Below are 21,574 nucleotides of genomic sequence, written 5' to 3'. Positions count from 1 at the left end.
GGCGCTCTCCAACCCCATTTTCATTGTTGTCCTCAAGTCCAAGGAGCCAACCAGACAGGAGGGTCCTGCTGGGGCCTGGAGGAGGTTCAGGCCCGCCCTCCCAAGCCATGGAGCCCCTGCTCAGCACCCAGGACATGGAGGCTCGGACCTGGGGCAGACAGCTGCACAGAACAACGGAGGCCTAAGTGGCTTCCAGACCCTAAAAAATCTCTGGCCGTTTCTCGGGGAGGCCTTTCTGGCAGCCAGAGGAAGTACATGATTAAAAAGGCAGACAGAAGAACACAGTCTGAATGACAGGATTTGGACGGATCCTCATTCCAGAAGGGGACCAGCTGCTCGCTCACCTGTCCACGCTCAGCAGCGTCAGATCAGGGGAGACTCACAGCGGCTCCTGCCACAGCCTCCGTGTCAGGAGTCCGGCTCGGCACTCAGGAGGGCGTCTGCTTGCAGAGCCTCCCTCTGCCCCTGCATGTGTGCACGTGTGCTCACTCTTAAAAAAAAAATAGGGGCTCCTAAGCAAACTGGTACAAATTTACTAAATTACATATAATTTTGCTAATAAAGCATGGATGTCACTGAAATTACAAGTTAGAGTAAGTTGCTTTTACATTCACAGTTTCACATATTCTCTCTCTACACATACATGCTCTGTATCCACTAAACGCAGCACAGCAAATAAAGAGCGAGAAGTTCCAAGAAAACCGTTGCGCTGCTTTCATGAATCGAAACCCCCTTGCCTCCCTCCCACCCCTGAGTTAGCCACTGCCACTTAGAACCCGCATTTCTTTTAAAAACCTATTGAGGGGACACGTGGGTGGCTCAGTGGGTTAATCCGCTGCCTTCGGCTCAGGTCGTGATCCCAGGGTCCTGGGATCGAGTCCCGCATCAGGCTCTCTGCTTCGGCGGGGCGCCTACTTTCCCCACACTCCCCCGCCCCGGCCTGCCTCTCTGCCTACTAGTGCTGTCAAATAAATAAAAACAAAAACAAAAAACCTATTGAGGAAAACCGGCTACCCTCTCCCTGCCGATGCAGCAATGTTCAAGCGGTTAAAAGATCCACTTATGGATCTGGAAATTTCAAGTAAAAATTTTCCTGTTTTTAAGGGCACACAGAACTATTTAAGCCCTAAAGCCAGAGATGGTGGTGGAAGTTTCCGACGTTAAACTGCATGCGAGCAAGCAAGAGCTGTCCATCCCGCCCGGGGCCTGTTCTGAGCTCTCGGCCACTCCCGGACAGCGGCCCGCTGCTAGGAACGTGGCCGGAGCCCCTCTAGGAGAACCTGGCGTCCGGGCCAAGGCAGCTGTCACTAGACATTCACCCTGCAAAGCGACACACGTCAGCTCGGCGAGCAGGGGAAGGAAACCCAGTGTCAGAAGGGACACTTCTAAGAACTGTAGGTCACGTTCCTTTGGCTCAAGAAGGCCTCTGAAAAGCAACAAAACAGCAACTCTGGGGAAATCCTCTTCACTCCCTGAAACCTCCATTTGATAAGAGGCACCTTGCAGGGGCGCCTGGGTGGCTCAGTGGGTTAAGCCGCTGCCTTCGGCTCAGGTCATGATCTCAGGGTCCTGGGATCGAGTCCCGCATCGGGCTCTCTGCTCAGCAGGGAGCCTGCTTCCTCCTCCTCTCTCTCTCTCTGTCTGCCTCTCTGCCTACTTGTGATCTTTCTCTGTCAAATAAATAAATAAAATCTTTTAAAAAAATAAATAAAAAAAAAAAAAAAAAAAAGAGGCACCTTGCAAAGTCAAGACCTAACGTCCTGGTGATCAGGAGACCCACACTTGTCTGTCCCAAGGACCACAAGAGCCTCTCCCCTCTGAGGATCGACGCTCCACAAATCCCAAGACCCACAGTCTTCTCGAGGCCGACCCACAGCACCTGCGGTTATCTCAGACCTGCCCCTCCGGCGCCTTCCTGTCTCGTTTTCTGCCTGCGGGGTGGAAACCAGAACCGCACAGGTTGTCCCCGGGGTGGAAGCCCCTTGTTTGGGCTCTAAGGTTCTTGTGGCTCTGAGAGAGCACATGGACCTAAAAGCATGCACCACCCCTTCCCGGCAGCTCTGTCCAGGCTGGGGCCGGGGGGACCTACTGCAGGGAACCCTGGCAGCGGAGGACGGCAGCAGGGCTCCCGCGGCGGCCAGACTGGTGAGAGTTCACAGTCTAGGAAACCTTCAAGGACAGCTCTCCATAACAAAGATGCGCCACCCTTGAAAACCAGCCTTGCCAAGAAGGCTGGAAATCCTTGCACCACCGCTGAGGTCAAGGGGAAACTTGCCCCTCCTGCAGCTTTGGCAATCCGGGCTGAGCAGCGAACTACAAGGCGTGATTCACTTCGAAGACTGCACTGTCCTCTCCTATCGTCCTGCAGCGTGGCGGGTGCCGGTGGGCGGACGGAAGGCAGGGGACAGCGCTGGGCAGAGGCGCGCAGCACGCCCCCCGCAGGCCTGCGAGGACACCGAGAAGTGGCGGGTGGCAAGAGGGGAGGAGGCGGCTGGCGAGGCCGGGAGACTGGCTACAGTCTCAATCCGGGGGAAGGTCCCAGGAACAGAGGAGGCTGCGAAGAACCCCGGGTGCTGGGAGCAGTACAAATGCAGAGCTTCCAAGCACATGGACACGAACCAGCCGAATGCGTGTACACGTGAACACGCACGTGTATACACGTGCACACGCACACATGCACGCCTACGCACACAAGTATTTGCTTGCTGTCTGCTCAGAAGGCCTAGAGAACACCCAATAAAAGTGAGTGCTCCCGAGTGCCCACACCTTGGTGGTTTTCGTTGCTCTGGCTTTTTTTTTTTTTTAAATCATCTTTTATGCCCAGCGTGGAGCCCAGATCCACTGCGCTGCACTCGACAGACTGAGCCCAGCCAGGCGCCCGCCCCCCACACCTTGGTTTTCCGATGCTGCCGTCACCAAAGGGGACCAGCCCCTTGGAGAAATGGCGGACTCCAGGACTGGAGAAGGGGAAACGTTTTTCCTTTCACTGGTTTCATCCCTGCAATGTTGACAAACCCCCTTCTGTCACCGAGCACTTTTCCACAGCCTTCTGACCACATCGTCATTCTGGGAGTCCAACCCACAGGCCGGTTCGTCCGCGTGAACCACCTTTATGAGCATCTTCCAAAAACGAACTAGAAAGCCACCAGCCCACTCCTCAGCCAGGCCTGAATGCAGCGTCTCACCTGGACTCCCGAGTGTGAGAACAGCTGCTCGAAGCGAGGACCCTCGGGGTGTCGAAGTCTGTCCTCCTCGGGCTCCTGTCTTTGGGTGACCGTGTCCAGTCCAGAGAAGAGGCGCCTCCCCTCGCCCGGGCGCCCACGCGCCACTTCCGCACCCTCACTCGCCTCTTCCCTCACTTCTTCTTTTTTTTTTTTTTTTTTTTTTTAAGATTTATTTATTTATTTATTTGAGAGAGAGACAGTGAGAAAGAGCACGAGCGAGGTGAAGGTCAGAGGGAGAAGCAGACTCCCCATGGAGCTGGGAGCCCGATGCGGGACTCGATCCCCGGACTCCGGGATCTGACCTGAGCCGAAGGCAGTCGTCCAACCGACCGAGCCACCCAGGCGTCCCACTTCCCTCACTTCTTTAGTTACTGCTCGGAAGGACCAACAATTCATTAGTAGCTGTTTATTGATCAATGGTTTGATATAAAGTTATTTCAGATCTTCAGAATTTTGCCCAAACAGAAGTCACAAGCATTACAAAGTGTTTTTTTTTTTTCTTTCCTTCTTAAAAAAGGGTAGGAGGCAGGTTGGGAGGGGACCAAGCTAGCAGTAGTGGCATTTGAGAATAAATTAACAAAAAAAAAAAATTTAGTATTACCATTTATTGGTGACAAACACTAAGTTTACTTACATTCCATGGGGAGAAAAATCCCAGCGCAAACAATGAATCGAAGCGGTACTTAACTCGCAAGGCTACGGCGCTTTTCATCCGGACCGCACGCAGGACCTTAACTGCACACGCGTCTGTGCACAGTAACACAACATGAAAAGCAACACAGTTTCAGAGATAAACACGGGTCATTCTTCCACTCTTTTCAGCCCTACATGGAGATGTAATCAACAGTACAGAGCACTCAAGGAAATCCATCTGCGGGTGTACACATCCTACACGGAGACCATATCCTGTAGTGTGTGAAAGCTACGTGTCCTCAAGAGCCATATGTATATACACACAATTTTTTTTTAATAATCTTTAAAACAAAGATCAAAGTTCATTTAAGTCCTGTTGCATTAACAAAAATAAAATAGAAAAGGAACCAAATGATCATTAAAGTTTAAAATTCCTAAACTGTCCAATTTATACAACCGTGGGAGACTTCATCAAGGACTGAGAAACCAGGACTGTCTCAGCTAAACCAGACGGCACACAGTTTGCATCACTGAAATGGTCCTGGGTTAGTCCAATAAAGTCAAAACGTATAACCACATACACATGGATATGATCTTTGCTGATTAGGTTACGGATAGAGTCAGTCTGAGACAAGTTTCTAAACTGTGCTATGTAACTAGATACAATTGAGAAACTCTCATGAAAATTTATATAGTGTCATTTCAATCAAAAGAAAATAATAAAACTAAGAATATGTATCTCTTTTTTGGGAGAGAAAGCAGTGGTGGAGGGGTGGGAGCCTTGGGAGGTAGGGCCAGAGCACGCTAGAATGGTTAGTCAGCGCTGAGTAGGAAGCATCGGATTTTCTCTGGTGCTTTTGGCTCTGGGGCTGGTCAACGGCCCCGCTCCCCGGCGTGGGTGTCCAGGGTGTGTCCCAAGGGTTTGAGTGAGCCACTCCGAGAAAGCGTCGTGCTCTCCTTCTGGTTTCCTTCGCATGGCCCAAACAGCAGCGGCCACCGCCGAGCACAGAGGGGCCCGAGGCCACTCAGCAGACCCTGCCGTGCCCCCCAGCAGCTGCCTGTGTGTGGGGACAAAACAGCACCTGCGCGCACAGCCACGGCCGCCTCCGTGTGTTCCCGCCTTTGTCACCACTGCCGCCTCGGTTCTTTACCCAGCACGTCTTTCAGCCCACTGGAGGTATCAGAAATTCCAAATTCTCAAAGCAGTTTCAGTATTTTCAGTATGTATGTTGGGGTTTTACAACGGTTCGTGGCCAGAAAAGGTTCAGCACCTCCCACACCTTCAAGGAAGAAGAAAATGAAAATGATGCCAGTTTTGGAATGTAAAGAAAACTTAACCCATGTTAACAATGAGAAGAACTCAGCAGACACTGAAGCCCAACAGCACAGGCCCCAGTTTATAGGATCCCCGTGTGCCGCTTTGCTCAGGCTCTACGGCCAAGCGAAAAAAGCAACGAGGCGAGTGTGTGCGTAGTATGTGATCTCTGGGAGAAAAGGCAAATACAAGAAATACGGGATTGTACTTGCATAAAGAAACACCAGGAAAAATACGTAAGAAACTAATAAACACGCGATCTCTGGGTGGGGGCAGGGAAAGTAAGATGGGTGGGAGCTGTGCGGGGGGCAAGACTGAGCACCCGGCATCTCTGAAAATCACTGTGGGGTTTGGACCCTGTGTATGTATCACCTATACTAATTGTTTTTTAAAAAGGAGAGCTCTGGCCACCACTTGGAAACCCTTCCGGGAAAGGGACAAAGGTAATAGAGGGGAGGGCCCCACTAAGCACAGCGCTCACTCCTGCGGTCGGAATGAATGCAAATGAGGAACAGAACTGCCTTTCCGAGTCCATCAGCTCACTCACACAGACATTGGTCCATTTCCTGTTCTTGGCATCTCTGTACTCGGCTGGTCCAGCTCAGACAGCAACTTTAAGATGTTCAGTGCAGCCTAGCAGGGATGAAAGGAAGAGTCAGAGCACGCCCGCCACGCCGGGCCACAGCACAGGGCACTGTTTGTTTGAACAGGGGGGCGAGGGACAAAACAGCGAGTCCCACTAAACCACACTTTCCCTTAATATCTGAACTTTCAATGTGAAATACAAACTACAAAACCAATTATCCGTGTTTACCTCACTGAATCACCACCTCTAATTTTGTATTTTCTGCAAGTATTTTTAACTTTATAGTAACTAGACCACACATTCTGTATCCTGCTATAAAACAAATGCCTGTTGTGTTGCCTTGTTAGAACACATCATCCCTAAAGACGTTAATTTCATGGATGCATTATATTCCATCAGGAGGACATACCAGAGTTCACCTAGATTAATTTAATTAATCCCTTTTCTCAGTTTTGTGCTTCTCGTTAGGATGTTTCACCGGAACAGCAGCCGGAATAAGGGGCTTTCTACAGCTGCCCGAACTTGGGCCTGTGGTCTGTGTTCTGGGAGGAGATGAATGGACACAGCGTGGGCCGAGGAGGCCCACGGTTCAAGTCCCAAGTCCACCCCCCAGGTCAGCAAGGGAGGGGAAAAGCACAGAACAGGAGGGAGTGTCTAAAGCCAATAAATTCTGATTAACAATGAAAAAGCAATCCAATAAACTTAAGGACGAAATCTTCAAAAACACGCAATCTGTAAAACCACCCAAGTCGACGGGAGAGCCCTTCTCCAGTCTTCCCACGGCCAGCAAAGGGCAGGCGCCAGGAACACCAGGGAACGTACCATGTCATGGCAGGACTCCACGTCCTTTCCAATACCGTGGCTAATCAGAGGTGGCTGGGAGGAGCAATTGATAAGCGACACGAATTCGTTCTTGTTGTTTTTGGGGAAGTCTTTGTATTCAACCTGAGGGGAGGAGAACACTGTGAGGCCTGGTGGGGCGGCGGCGAGCAGGCAGGGGCCCAGCAAACGGAGAGGACGCCGCCGCCTCCCCCTCTCGACCGGACGCGGCCCCAGCGCCTCCTGCTCAGTCGGCGAGGCTGTCCGAGGGGCCGTCCGAGGCGCCCGCTGCTAGAGGCACGAGGTGCTGCCCCAGCTCCCTACACCTGCCCGGAACCTAGATGTCCCCCAGAATCCTGGTCTGGGGGACAGGGGACACCAAACACGTGGTCTGAAAGAAGCCACGTCGTTTTCTGCCAGCAGGAAGGGGCAGCACACTGAACCCATTCCTGCTGTAACTATGCCTAAGATGAGGAGCTTGGTGACTACGGTGAGCTTGCACTGTTTGTTTGTTTGTTTGTTTGTTTGTTTGTTTTAAGTTTCTTATTAAAGGACAAGGCGATTCTGTTACCATCCGGGCTTATCCTACACTTCCCTGAACTCCCTCCACCCACCTCAGGACCACCAGGCCTCTGGCCTCTGCCCTTCCTCCACACCGAGACCTGGATTTAATAAAGGAGGCCCCAGGCTCATTTGCTGAGAGAAACCCAAGAAAGAGGACCGCACCGAGGTCTAGACCACACAGCTCCAGCCTCATCGTTACCTGGAATCCCTGGACTCTGGAGAGATAGTCCAGCTGCTCAGAGGGTCTTGTAAGAGGTCCATGGGGTACGTGGCCTGAAGAGATGTTATTCTTTAAAATGGTCTCGGCCGTGGGCGAGGTGCCCCCATACAACAATTCACGGGCTATCATGGCAGTTACCGTGGCCTTGGCAGGATTCGGAGCTGCCCTGGTGAAATCTTTGGTGTGGTGTCCTTGACTGACTCCTACGGCCTGGGCAACCTCGGGCACCATGGGAAGAATCCCAGCGGGCAGCTGCTGATGACTAAGGTAAGGCATCCTGAACTCCTCCTCCTTATTGCCTAGGGAGGGACGCGCAGACTGATCAGCACAAGGCCACAAGCGCCGCCGGCAGTCCGCTCCCAACCCGCCAGCCCTCCCTCGGAGCTCCCGACGGCCCGGGGAGGACGCAGAGCTCAACGCCGCTGGGCATTCCAGGAACCACGCCAAGCCCAGAATCACATTCAGATCAAGACAGTATGAACATCACACTTACTAGTCCCATTTTCATCCCCAGAGCCAGGTTCAAAAAAGGTTACTTTTCTTCCATCCCCTGGTTTTTTTATTGGTGTCTTAAAAAAAAATAAAAATAAAAAATGAAAAAAGGCCATGAGTATAAATCAAACTGTTGCAAAATTAGTTCCTACTCCCTGGAACTATACACACTCCAACCAGTATTAATTTTGGTTTATAACCATTTGAAATAGGAAGAGGTCATCAGCAGAGAAGCCCGCCCCCACCCCGGCCCGCCCCCACGGACCCTCCCCACCCCCCTGCAGCCTCCTGCCCCTCCCCCCAGCCACTCCTGCCCCCTCGGCCTGTCCTCCACCAGAGGAGGCTACCGATCCCCCTGAACTTGGGGCCGGACTCTGCTCGGCACTCACAGGAGGACAGGGGAACGTTTAACCAGAGGGAACCAGAGATGCTGGACTGGTGGAGCCCAAGGTGGGGAAGGAAGCTTTTAGAAGCTAAACAGAGACTTTTCTGGAACTAATAGCCAATTCAAAGAAAACGTGACATTTCCAAAGTTAAACAGGGTGGGGGGAGTGTGATGAAAAAATTTTTTGTCAACATGGGTCTCCTTTCTGAGGAGGTAAGGATGTTACGAATCCTCTACCAGATTCTGGAATGAAAAATCCAAACACCAAGTCCAGGCTCTGTGCCGATTCTCTGAGGAATGTCCACAGCCACAGCAGAGGCCACGGCCCGCCAGGACCTCGCAGCGCGAACAAGCTCGGTCAGGGACTTGCTTGAGGGCACCGCTTACCCAACTCCGCAGATTTTTAGCCAGTGTTCAATTCATAAAGAAAGGAAGAATCCCGACACGAAACTACGAATTTCGTTCCATCAATCACACCGTGTCGGTGTCCCAGCAACCCACAGGCTGCTTCCCAGCCAGCAGAAGCCGGAGGCCGGCGGGTCTCTCCCTCGAGCCTCCCTGGGAGAGCAGGAGGGCAGCAGCGGGCACGTTCGTCGGCAGCCCCGGCGCCCGCCCTCGTCCAAGTGGAAAGGAGGGAGCTGCCCTCCAGCAAAGCGTCCCCGACCACAAAGACAGGGAAACAAGAACGACTTAACCCAGAACCACACTCGGAGCCACGGACATGCACCTCCCCTTCTGACCGCGTGCTAATGCTCCGAACGGCTGGGACGCCGCTGACGGGGCTGTTTTCCTGCCAGGAGGATGAAGCCTTGCCCTGAAGCTTGGCCCTGGAGGCGGCCAGAGTCCCCTAGGATGAGGCGAGGAGGTCATCTTGCCATTAGAAAGCAAGGACACAGAGCCCTGAGCAGTCACCTTCTCCTCTGATTTGAGGGCCGGCTTGGTGGGCTGAGCCTGCGGGACTTTGAAACCAAGGATCTCCAGCATGTTCTCGGCTGCGTTGCGTTTGGCCACCTTCTTATTGGTGCCTGTTCCTTCCGCCGTATGGTTTCCCACCTTCACCTGCAGGAGGAAGTCTGGACTCAGACCAGTGCTTACGTCTTCTGAGTAAAGACGGGTCAGGCAGCGGCATGCGGGCAAAAGAACCCGACCGCAGCCAGAAGCTTCCCGGGGCACCCGTGGCAGCCACCACAAATGCTCAGCACCTTCGAGCTGCTGTCCGCCACAGCTGCTGGTAAAAAGGAGATGCCAGGGGCTCCTGGGTGGCTAAGTGGGTTAAGCCTCTCTGCCTTTAGCTCAGATCATGATCTCAGGGTCCTGGGATCAAGCCCTGCGTTAGGCTCTCTACTCAGCGGGGAGCCTGCTTCCCCCTCCCTCTCTGCCTATTTGTGATCTCTGTCAAATAAATGAATAAAATCATTAAAAAAAAAAAAAAAGATGACAGCGGCTCAGAATGACTTTAACAGACTATAGCACGGAGTTCCAAAACCTCCCCGCTTCCTAAGGCGCCTCGCGCTGACACTCATCTGTGCTCCTGAGGGTCCGTGCTCCCAGCACCGAGTGTGCCGCCCGGCCAGGGACCGCCTGCTTTGCCGCAGGGGAGCATTTACCCCCCAGAAACCTGCAGACACCAACCAAGCAGCATGCTGCCTTCGGTGGCTCTCGCCACCTCTAGACTTATGACACGGAGGAAAGGTTAATGGTGGAGGCAGAGATGCAAACGAAGCTTACGAGTGTGACCAGCCTGCACCCAGGGCCCTGTAACTGCACGAAAAAATGGGAACATTCATCCAAACTTTGAAAATGATCTGATTCAACCAAGTCACTCATTGTTCACAACTGAAGTGCCAATGTGTCTCTGTTTCACTTTCATCTTGTTTATGTAAACAAAAACCCCTGCCAATTCTCCTGCTAGAACTCAGCTCCGCTGCCCAAGGCACGCGCAGCCTCGCCGCCTGCGGCAGACGGCAGCCCGCAGCTGTGCGCACTCTCCTCTCCGGACACTGTCGGTGACCGCCGCACTGACGGGACAGACGGAGAACGTGGACAGTAAAGAACATTATGCATTTGATACATGTACAATCTATAAACACAACCCCCTACTTCCCACCAGCCGCACGGCCCCCGCACCGCCCCCCGGCCGAGAGCGGAGTGTTCCACACTTCCCAGCACATACCACTGTTCTCAATCCCTTTCCAAGCCAGTCTTGATCACAGAGCAGACCAAAAAGCCCCATGTCCCACAACTGAGAGTCCAGGGAACCTTCCCTCGCCAGTGAAGAGGGCTCTGGGCTTGAATCCTGGCCTTGCCATCTACCAGCTTTGATTTTGGCCAAATTACTGGCCCTCTCAGCACGCTGCCATCTTCCTCTGTAGCCTGGAAGGACCATGACTTTTCTCGCCTTCTGACGGGGGAGGCAGAACACGCCCAGCTAAGTGGCGGTGCTTCCCAAGTCGTGAATTGCTACACCAGAGTTAAGTACTGGCTTGATGACCAGAAAACACCATTAAATTCAAATCACAAAGCAGGCTGCCCATGGAGGGACCGTCTCATAAACACAAGGAAAACACTCAGCGCTAATCCGACGCGCAGTCCCAGTGAAGGAGGACCAACCCCAGACTCCAGACTCTCCACACGGATTAGGAGGAACAGGAACAGAGCCTGTGACAGAACTCACAACACTTACCTTCTGAAAAGAACAATACAAACCTTCAAGGAGATGTGATGAAGAAAATGGTCACCCACAGTCCCACACCCCAGCACTTCTGACCCAGGACGCGGTCCGAGCGCCCACCTGCTGACTCCGCCGCACGCGTGGTGCGCATGCAAGGACACGTCGAAAGGCATCAAATTTCTACAAGCAACGTGGTCTCAATATTCCGAACGTCCGATGGCGGAGAGCGCGGCCCGCTGGGCCAAGGCACTGCACCTGGCCTCCTCAGGAAAGCACGTGGCCCGCGGACCTCGTCCAGCCACAGTGGGGACACGGTCACAGAAAGGACCCCCATCACCCACCCCGACCCACCTGCATCACAAACTCTCTGCGGCGCGGGAGGCCTCGCTCCGTGAGGAGCATGTACTCTGGCTCCTTCTCCTTTTTCGCCTGCTGGATCTGGGCCAGTCTGCTGATGGGGTTCATCCCCGGGCCGCTGTCTGTGCTGCTCTGTAGCTGAGAACAGTGAATGCAGAAACCATGTGCCGTGTTAGCCGCAGAGAGGACCTTGCCAGTGCAGACATCAGGACACGACACAACATTCCCTTTATGTTGGTCCTTTAAGTGCCCAGAATTAATAAGACCTTTTTTAAAACCTTCTTAAAATTAAAAGATGCTTAATGATTTTCTAGGATTGCTCTGTGGGGACTTTAAGAATTTCTCCTGGCAAACCAACATCAATATCCCACTACGGGTGGGCAAGCAACCCGGAAAGGTCTGCTTTTTAACAGTAAACTTCAACTTGACAATGAGGAGAGAAAAAAAACAGAACACTATTCCTAAAATTCCCCCCAAAGCTGTGTTATGTAAGATGGTCCCCAGCTTTCTTAACAAGGACTCAAGATCCAAAAACTATTTAAAAAAACACACATACAAAAAAATCACAAAACCTCAAGCTGACACCATGTGGAAAGAACCTAAGAATCCCACAGTTCCTTCCCAGTGGCCACCTTTAGCACCAAGGAACCCTCAGCCCCCGACTCGTGTGGGGTGGTTTCTGGGATCTACTTAGAGAAAAAGGAAGCTGCAGGGGTATACAGTGTGCTCACCCCTGGGCACGGGGTCTTGACAGCATGAAACTACAGCTGGCCCCCGCACAACAGAGGTCGGAACCGTGCAGGTCCACCTAGAAGTGGAATTTTTCCGGTAACTACAGTACAGTATGGTAAATGTATCTTCTCTTCCTTATGACCTCCTTAATGTTTGTTTTCGTCCAGATTACTTTATGTGCAAATACAGCATTTAATACACACATGCATATAATACAATATATAATACATAAAACATTAATTGTTTCTCTTAATGGTAAAGCTTCTGGTCAACAGTAGGCTGTCAGTGGTTAAGTGTCTCCAGAGTCAAAAGTTAAATCCAGGCTTTCCACTGTGGGGAGGGGGTGGGGGTGAGGATCAGCAACCCTAACCGCCGTGCCGTTCAAGGATGAAAACTGTATACAGACAATCGTAACAGAACAGACCCTAATATTCCTCAACATGCCCAAATGGACTCCTGAACCTTCTCTAGCTGCGGGAGCAGGGGGCTTTGACAGGTCCACTGACATGGCTTAAAAAATCCCAAAGAATAAGGAGGTTTTTGGTGAAGTGTCTCACTCCTACACCTGCCCCCAAACGCCTTTCCGCCTGCAAATCTGCTTCACGCTCCCAGCAATGCGGCGCTGAGGGAGACGGAGGGAGACACTTTCGCCAGCCTCTGCAGAAGGCACTGTGGTGCACACGGCTCCCGTGATCAGCCCCTCACGCGGACACGCGCACAGCTGCAGGCGCGTCCGCCGATCCCGATCTTTGCCTAACCGGGGGCTCCGGAGAGGAACTACCCGAGGTGGTCCCCGCACCAGGCCGGCAGGTGGCACGTCAGCGGCCAACCTGTAACATGTCTCCCCCACCCCCTCCCCGACCAGTCATCTAAAGGCAATGGAAAGACCCTCTTTGATCGAGATGTTCTTACCCTGACTATGGATTTTGTTTTCTTTTTGATTCTGGGCTTCACTCGCTCGACCACAGGCAGCGGCGGCAGCTTCTTCAGCTCCTCCAGGACGGCGATAGCAGCGTTTTTCTTTGAAATCTTCTTGCTCTTCCCTTCACCTTCCCCCACAAACTCCCCAACTGACACCTTGGTCACAAAGCTCTTCATATGGGGGGGGCCACTCTCCCGGGCAACCTGTTTCAGAGGGAAAGACTGAGTGAAAGCGTGACAGACACTCTCTGCCAGGGGTAGGACACACTGCTCAGTGCCCTACTTCCCAGGAGCCACAAGGAAGGGGGAGTTACGGACAAGACCTGACCAATGCAGGCAGCATAAAGGTCAGCAAAAGGAAACAGTGATAATCCTGGATGCTTTTCTTCCCTTCTTCCTTCTTTTTCAGACTGGTTAATGTTCTCAGGTCTGGTCGGTCCCTCACACAGTTTGCATGGAGTAAAGAGGGAAATTGGGGCGCCTGGGTGGCTCAGTGGGTTAAAGCCTCGCCTTTGGCTCAGGTTATGATCCCAGGATCCTGGGATCGAGCCCCACATCGGGCTCTCTGCTCAGCAGGGAGCCTGCTTCTCTTCCTCTTCCCTCTGCCTACTTGTGAACTCTGTCAAATAAATAAATAAAATCTTTAAAGAAAAAAAGGAGGAAAACAAGTTCTGCTCCCTCCCTCCCAGAACGGTTCCTGTCTACCCAGGGTCACAGAGTGACCTGATTTTGGGGTATCCACTGCAAACGGCAGAAAGAAAGCTGCCCCAGCAAAGTCCAGAAATAATTGCAACACAGAGAGTTCAAGTTTAATATTGCTCTGAGCCTCCAGCCAAGCCTGAGCTTATTAATACTATGCTATGCAGCTATAAAGAAGAATGAGAATTTCTAAGCACTTGACAGTGATTTCCAATACACACTAAGTTTAAAAAAAAAAAAAAAAAAGCAAGCTGTAAAAGAGTTTACACAGTACCTAACTTCTGTGTTAAAAAAGATTTAAATATGGGACGCCTGGGTGGCGCAGTTGGTTGGACGACTGCCTTCGGCTCAGGGCGTGATCCTGGAGTCCCAGGATCGAGTCCCACATCAGGCTCCCAGCTCCATGGGGAGTCTGCTTCACTCTCTGACCTTCTCCTCGCTCATGCTCTTTCTCACTGTCTCTCTCTCAAATAAATAAATAAAAAAAATCTTAAAAAAAAAAAAAAAAGATTTAAATATACCCACACATATAAACAGACACAGACACACACGTGTGTGTTTATATGCTTATTTTTGCAAAATGAAACACAGAATGGATGAAGCAGAAGCCAAGAGAATTAGTTCCCTACAGCATGTGGGAGGGAGGGGTAGAACAGGGACAAGATAATGCTTTTGAATGTATCTTTTTGTATAGTTTTGACTTGTAGAAGCATTTAGGGTTTTACATATCAAAAATATAAAAATAACAAAAATGGGAAAAAATACTAAAACTGAATATGAACAAAAACCTAAGGAAATTTCTTACTAGATCACACAGAAGGAAAATAAAAATTGAACCCAACTTAGGTTAGCTAGGACACGCCTGAACAACTATGAGGACTTACACTACCAGATTTCAAGACTTCCTATAAAGTTATAGCAACGATGCCCTCACGACACTGCTTCAAGGTGAACAAAGAGAGCGATATATCAGAACAGAATGCAGAAACAGACCCGCACACATCTGGTCTTGTGATTTCTGGCAAACACATCAAAGCGCATCAAAAGACTTTTTTTTTTAAAACCCAAAGTCTTAAAAAAAACAAAAAGTACTAGCTACCCACGTGGAAGAAAAGCTTAACCACAGCCTCAAACTCCACCACAAACAGCAGGTAACTAGAGCCAGAAGACAAAACTAAATGTGAAAGCCAAACTCTAGTGCTCTCAGAAGAAACACAAGAGTGGGGCGCCTGGCTGGCTCAGCCGGCTGCGGGGCTGCCTTCGGCTCAGGTCATGATCCTGGAGTCCCGGGATCAGATGGAGTCCTGCATCAAGTTCCACATCGGGCTCCCTGCTCAGTGGGAAGTCTGCTTCTCCCTTTGACCCTACCCCCTCTCATGCACTCTCTCTCCCGCTCTCTCTGAAATAAATAAATAAAATCTTAGGGAAAAAAAAATTCTGAAGAGATACTAATTTGGAATTATTAAAAAAAAAAAAAAAAGAAAAAGAAAACATAAGAGGAACAGGCCCAGAGTATGCATGTGGCAAAGAGCTCTTGAAAACACAAGTTGTTTTCTTTATGAAAACAAAATTGGAGCTCCACGTAATTAAAAATTGCTCTCATCAGAAGACAACAATTAGAAAAGACAGGGAGTCTACAGAACAGAGGAGAATACTCGCAATATATGTATCTGAGGGTTTTTATCCAGAATACTGAAAGAACCCCTGTAAGTCAACTACCCAATTAATAGAAGACTTGAACAGGTACTTTACCAAACTGGATCTCTAAATGGCCAATAAGCATATAAAAAAAGATCATCATTTGTCATCAAGGAAATGCAAATTGAAACTACAATGAAATACTGCAATATATACAATACCCCAAAATAGCTAAAATTAAAACTGACAGTATCAAGTGTTGCCAAGGATGTGGAACAACTGGCCAGAGAATAAACTAATACAATCACTTTGGGAAACAGCTTGACAATTTTTTTAAAAAAAGATTTTATTGAGGCGCGTGGATGGCTCAGTGGGTTAAAGCCTTTCTGCCTTCGGCTCAGGTCCCAGGGTCCTGGGATTGAGCCCCGCATCAGGCTCTCTGCCCAGAGGGGAGCCTGCTTCCTCCTCTCTCTCTGCCTGCCTCTCTGCCTACTTGTGATCGCTGTCTGTCAAATAAATAAATAAAATCTTTAAAAAAGGAAAAAAGATTTTATTTATTTATTTGAGAGAGAGAGAAAGAGAGAGCGGGCGCATGCATGAGAAGTGGGGAGGGGCAGAAGGAGCAGCAGATTCCCTCTGAGCAGGGAGCCCGACGTGGGGCTCAATCGCATCCCAGGACCCTGAGATCATGACCCAAGCCAAAGGCTGCTGCTTAACCAACTGAGCCACCTAGGCACCCCCAGCTTGACAATTTTTATTAGACACCTACCCTTGACTTGGCAATTCTTGATGCATGTATTATACACAAGAAGCCTTAGCAGCTTTATTCATAAAAGTTTCCAAAGTGGAAACAACTTGCATGTCCATCAACAGGACAATGAATAAAGCTCAGCTTTACATTCATACGGTGAAACACCACACACCAATTAGCTATTGACACCCATGGAGGAGACTCACACACACTCTGCTGAGGATTAGAGACTTGACACTAAACAATCCATTATTATATCATTCTATTTATGTGAGCTCTAAGAACAAAGAAAACAAAGCTATAGTGGTTTTAGAAAACAGCTTCCTCTGGGTGGCTGTTAACTTGGAAGAGGCCCAGGGAAGGGACTGCTGGATGTTATGGGAATGCTCTAGATCTGGACCTGGGTGGTGAACTATGGGCTTAAATGGGCTGTGCCCTGAAGACATGCCATTTTCCTGCATCGGAAACATATCTCAACAGACAGGACAGTAGGAGGTCTAAGCATGGAATTAGGAACAGAGACAAAAAGAGTCTTGGGATGCTAGATTGAAATTAGAGGTGTAAACCGCTAATTCTGAAAATACAGGTATTTTCCAATGCTACCTGCCTACAAGGCCTAGAAGCAGTGACCCTCCAGCAGCAGCAAGCATGCCTGCTGTCCCACTGGGCTCTCCGCACGCTGCTCTCAGGGAGGGGCAACCAGGGGCTCCCGCAGGTCTGGCTAAGGCTACTTCTGTTAGAATTTCCATTTCTACTGGTGCCAAAACTTGAGCCCGGAAAGTTAAAAGTAAAGGTAAGGCTAAAACATTTCATTGTACCAGAAAGTAAGAAGGTCAATCAACATCTGAAGAGGGGAGGTGAGAAGCGAGCGAACAGGGGTGATGAGGGACACGCACAGAAGAGGGAAAAAACCCACCTCACAGCATATATAAAAACTGTAACTCAAAATGAAATCATAAAGCTTCTAGAAGAAAAGTAGACTGAACTACATGAGACAAAGGTGTCCTAGGTTAATCCAACAACCACGAAACAGAAAAATTAGGCAAATTCAACCCCCCTGAACTCTCTCTGCTCTTTGGAAGATACTATTTAAAAATGAAAAAATCAGCCACAAACTGGGAGCAAATATTTAGAAAATACAGATCTGATGAAAGGACTGTATTCAGAATATATAAATAACCCTCAAAATTCAGTAGCAGAACAACTCCGTAAAAAAACTGACAGATGTGAACAGACGCTCCCGGAGAGCGGGTGTACAGACGGTAAAGCCGCACATGGAAGACGCTTGGGGCGCCTGGGCAGCTCAGGCAGTTCGGCCCCAGCTGGTGGTTTCAGCTCAGGTCATGACCTCAGGGTCCTGGGATCGAGCCCCAGTCGCCCCAGTCCCCACCGTCCGACTCTTTGCTCAGTGGGGAGTCTGCTTCTCCTTCTGCCCCCCTCCCCACCTGTGCTCTCTCTCACTCTCTCTCTCTCTCTCAAATAAATAAAATCTTAAAGAAAAAGACAGGAACTACTGCTCTGCTCAACACGGCCAACTCACCACCTGCATCCCTGCATTACATTAAGTTAAAGAAGCCAGACGAAAGGCAATAAACTCTGTAATTCCATTTATGTAATGTTCTGGAAAGAGAAAAACTGCAGGGGCGGAAACGGCATCGGTGGTTGCCCGAGGCTGCGGATGGAGGAAAGGACTGGCTGCAAAGGGCCTCAGAGCAACCTGAGGGGGTGAAAGAGCTTCTAGGTCTTGACACTGGTGGTTCCACCACTGAACACATTCATCAAAATGCATCAAATCATAGACCTGAACAGGGTGGGTTTTACTGTATGTACATTATACCTCAAAAAAACTACCCCCTCCTGGGGCGCCTGGGTGGCTCAGTGGGTTGAAGCCTCTGCCTTCGGCTCAGGTCATGATCTCAGGGTCCTGGGATCGAGCCCCAAGTCGGGCTCTCTGCTCAGCGGGGAGCCTGCTTCCTCCTCTCTCTCTGCCTGCCTCTCTGCCTACTTGTGATCTCTGTCTGTCCAATAAATAATAAATAAAATCTTTTTAAAAAAATAAAAAAAAAAAAACAAACACAAAAAAACTACCCCCTCCCAAAAAACATCCCCACAGGGGTAACAGCAAAGGACACAGGAGCCAGCTGAACGGCAATTTGAATATAAAAATGAATGACAGTAATAAGAGAACCATGATTCTTTTCCTTTCCTTTTTTTCTTTCCTTTTTTTTCTAATGTAAGCTCTACATAAGATGGGACTTGAACTCCAGACCAAGACTGACGGGCTAAGTCAGTCAGGCGCAGCGCCCCATGAACGACAATAACAAAGTAACACACTGAACACGAAAAGAAGCTGTGGACCTACGCTAATAAAAATTAATAAAAATTTAATAAAATTTAACTGCTAATAAAAAGTAATGTACGGAGGTGGGGTATTTCCTGTGGAATGTCAGCTCGGAAAGGCAGAAAATGCACCAGTAGTGACTGATGCTGGGAAGAATTATCAATGACTACGAGAATTGCTGGGGAAATCTCTCAGGGCATAACCTTCAAACATCTCCTGGCAGCATATGCGTTAACTGCAAAGAGAAAGAAAGTCTCCTTTAGGTGAAGCTCTGGGGTAAGCCAACAAAACAAACGTCACTCACACGGTGGGGGTAGGGGGGATGCCCTCGTGTGATGCCCAGAAGAACCCACACCTCTTCTGCAGTGTCCTGAGGGAAAAATTGCATTATCTGAAACTAATCACGAGGAAACGATCAGACTACACTGAGGACCATTCTACAAATTGTAGTACCTTTAAAAAATGTCCAAAAAGGCTGCAAACTGTTACAGACGAAGGAGAGCACACAGATGCCTCTCCCAGATGCAGGATGAGATCGAGACACTATGGGCCATAAAGGACAGAAGAGGGACAGATGGCAAAATGTGAATACAGGATGTACATGAGAATTAGTGATGCTCAATTTCCTGAATTTGATCATTAAGTTGTGCTTATTTAATGTCCTGTCCTTAAAAGATACATGCTGAAATACTAGAGATCCCCATACCTGCCGCTTAACCTCAAATGACCCAGCAGGGGTAAGAAGAGACAGAAAATACTATGTGCATTCACAGAGAGAAAAAGCAAATGTAAAACGTTAATCATAGTAATTCTCACCGAAGGAGAAATTCACTGTCCTATCCCTCCAACTTCCTAGAAGTCTGAAATTTTTCAAAATACTCAAAAAATGGCTAGGAAAACCAAACAACCCCCAAGACAGCAGTGCTGTGCTCCCCAGGTGAGAACCAGTGGCTCCTCGGGGAGCAGCCTTCTCTGCCCCCCACAGGAAGAGGCCCCAGCTGACTCGGGCCCCCACACGTGGACCACGGGGCTCCTGGGGCCACTCGCACGCCACCCCCCACCCCGACAGCCTGGTTTCTGCACACTCACAGCTCCACCCGGCCTCCGGGAAAGGAGCCCATCATCTACTCGGATCACAGCCCCGCCGATCTAAACGTGGCTTTCCACCTACAGTGGATTTAGTGCAAGGTCACTTACGCATCACAACCGCCTCTCGGTGACCTTACCAATCTGCACCATCACATTTTTAAACTAAAAGTATGTATTTTATCAAAAGTCAAGCTATATACATTTTTTCTGGAGAACCATAGGAAAGACTCCTGTCTTCTCCCATTAAACACTTCTAATCCAGATTTCTATGTGACGGACTTTACTATTAAAAAAATTCAGTATCAGTAAAAAAATAAGTAATTTCCATTCATTTATTCAACAAACATTTCCTGAGGACCCACTATGTGCCAGGTAATCTTCCAGGTGCCAGAGACAGAACTGTGGGAGGAAAAATAAAAGCCCTCGCTCAAGCTCATAATGGAAGTAATATGACCCTTTGATAGATGAGCTATTTCACATAAGTACTCACATTAACAAACTCAAGGCCACCACCAACGCACAAACTGGACTGTCCTAAATGATTACCTTAAAAGATATTCACCCACCAGAGGGCGCTCCCAAAACTTCCTTTATGTGACCAATTTCCTGCTCTGTGTTCCTGAACCCAAGTTTGAAACCCAAATCCGCAATATAAACAAAGCGGAAGTGGGACAGAAGAATCTGGTCTCCAAATCCCACAGAGCAAAATCAAAATGGCATTCCTTCACTAAGGTTCCAGAAAACTCTGTGACTCTCAGGGCAACAACTAGTAGGAACAGGTGGCAAGCTTTCCAGGACCCTGGTGCCAGCAGTCAGCTCTGTAACCCTGAGGTGACCCTGGAAGCCAGGAACCTCCCACTCCCACCATCTTGGCACCCCTCCAACCTCAAAAAATCCTTCTCATGCTCTACACCAATCCCTCAGCAAGAGAAGAAAAGGAGGATTCTTCCCTTTCCTGCAACAGGTACCCAGGAAGACACCTTGTGGTTTTCGAAATGAAGTTCCCACCTAGCAACTCCTATCTTGCTGCCTCCCTCCTCAGTCCAGACAAAAGGGGAAGGGGTGCAAGGGATGCAGAGCCAGATGAGAAGATCCAGCCCTAGCCTGGCTGGGGCTCCGCCCTCTGGGAGGAGGGGACAGTATAAACCTGGTCCCGTCTGCCAGGGATGGGTGCTGGGGGATGTAGCGTGGCCCCATGATGGGCATGTAATGTCCCACCCCACCTGTGCCCCGCGGCAGGCAGGGAAGCACTGGCAGCTACAGATCAGAAACCAGCAGCATGCAGCGGACAGATTAAGGACTGAACCCAGGAGCCAGTTCAGGGCACCAGCACGTTAATAAGGGCAGGTATACATTCTATAAGGTATAAATCCATGAAGTCTGGGGGTCACTTTTAACTGCAAAAATGCTACAAAATTAGTGTTTTACAGGATAATAAACTTCAGGGGGACTTTTTAACTGACTGAGCCAACCAGGTGCCCCACAGGGGGACCTTTTAAAAAAAGAAACAGGCCAAAAGAAATTTATGGAGGACTTAAAACTGTTCTAAGTAAATGCCCCACCTCAAATTACATTTGCCTAGGTAACAAAGTAGAAGCATAAAGCATTCTGGAAGACTAAACATATAGTCTTAAGAACTCTGAAAGACCTGGGCACCTGGGGGGCATAGTTGGTTAGGCGTCTTTTTTTTTTCCCCAAAGATTTTTTATGTGAGACAGAAAGAGAAAGAAAGAGCATGAGCTGGGGGCAGAGCAGAAGAGGGAAAGGGAGCAGCAGACTCCCCGCTGAGCAGGGAGCCCAATTCCAGGCTCCAGGATCCCAGGATCATGACTTGAGCCAAAGGCAGATGCTTTTTTTTTTTTTAAGATTTTATTTATTTATCTGAGAGAGAGTACAGAGAGAGAGAGAGACCATAAGCAGTGGGAATGGAAGAGGGAGTGGCAGGATCCCTGCTGAGCAGGGAGTCCCACGTGGGGCTTAATCCCAGGACCCTGAGATCGTGACCTGAGCTGAAGGCAGCCGCTCAACAGACTGAGCCACCCAGGTGCCCCTAGGCATCCAACTCTTGATTTCAGCCCAGGTCATGACCTCAGGGTCATGAGATCGGGCTCCACAAGTTTCTCTCCCTTTCTCCTTC

At 49.7% G+C, this 21,574-nt stretch overlaps 1 protein-coding gene across 9 annotated transcripts in view; it reads right to left on the bottom strand.

Moving 5' to 3' along the window:
* Positions 1-3,615: 3,615 nt before the first annotated feature.
* Positions 3,616-21,574, bottom strand: part of STAU1 (staufen double-stranded RNA binding protein 1) — a 55,801-nt gene continuing 37,842 nt past the window's right edge. For 3 of the 9 annotated variants that reach the window (XM_044262872.1, XM_044262874.1, XM_044262875.1), the window contains 8 exons: positions 12,911-13,141; positions 11,261-11,404; positions 9,151-9,297; positions 7,855-7,930; positions 7,341-7,660; positions 6,581-6,703; positions 5,720-5,805; positions 3,815-5,137 (listed from right to left, as the gene is read on the bottom strand). In XM_044262872.1, the coding sequence (XP_044118807.1) occupies positions 5,122-5,137; positions 5,720-5,805; positions 6,581-6,703; positions 7,341-7,660; positions 7,855-7,930; positions 9,151-9,297; positions 11,261-11,404; positions 12,911-13,141 (1,143 nt within the window). In that variant the 3' untranslated portion in view covers positions 3,815-5,121. Of the gene's footprint in view, positions 5,138-5,719; positions 5,806-6,580; positions 6,704-7,340; positions 7,661-7,854; positions 7,931-9,150; positions 9,298-11,260; positions 11,405-12,910; positions 13,142-21,574 lie in introns of those variants that run through there. The other 6 variants (XM_044262866.1, XM_044262869.1, XM_044262868.1 and 3 more) reach the window with 4 other exon arrangements.

The sequence above is a fragment of the Neovison vison genome, chromosome 8, assembly GCF_020171115.1.
Source record: "Neovison vison isolate M4711 chromosome 8, ASM_NN_V1, whole genome shotgun sequence".
Classification (NCBI taxonomy): domain Eukaryota; kingdom Metazoa; phylum Chordata; class Mammalia; order Carnivora; family Mustelidae; genus Neogale; species Neogale vison.
This window is presented reverse-complemented; position numbering and strand designations above follow the sequence as displayed.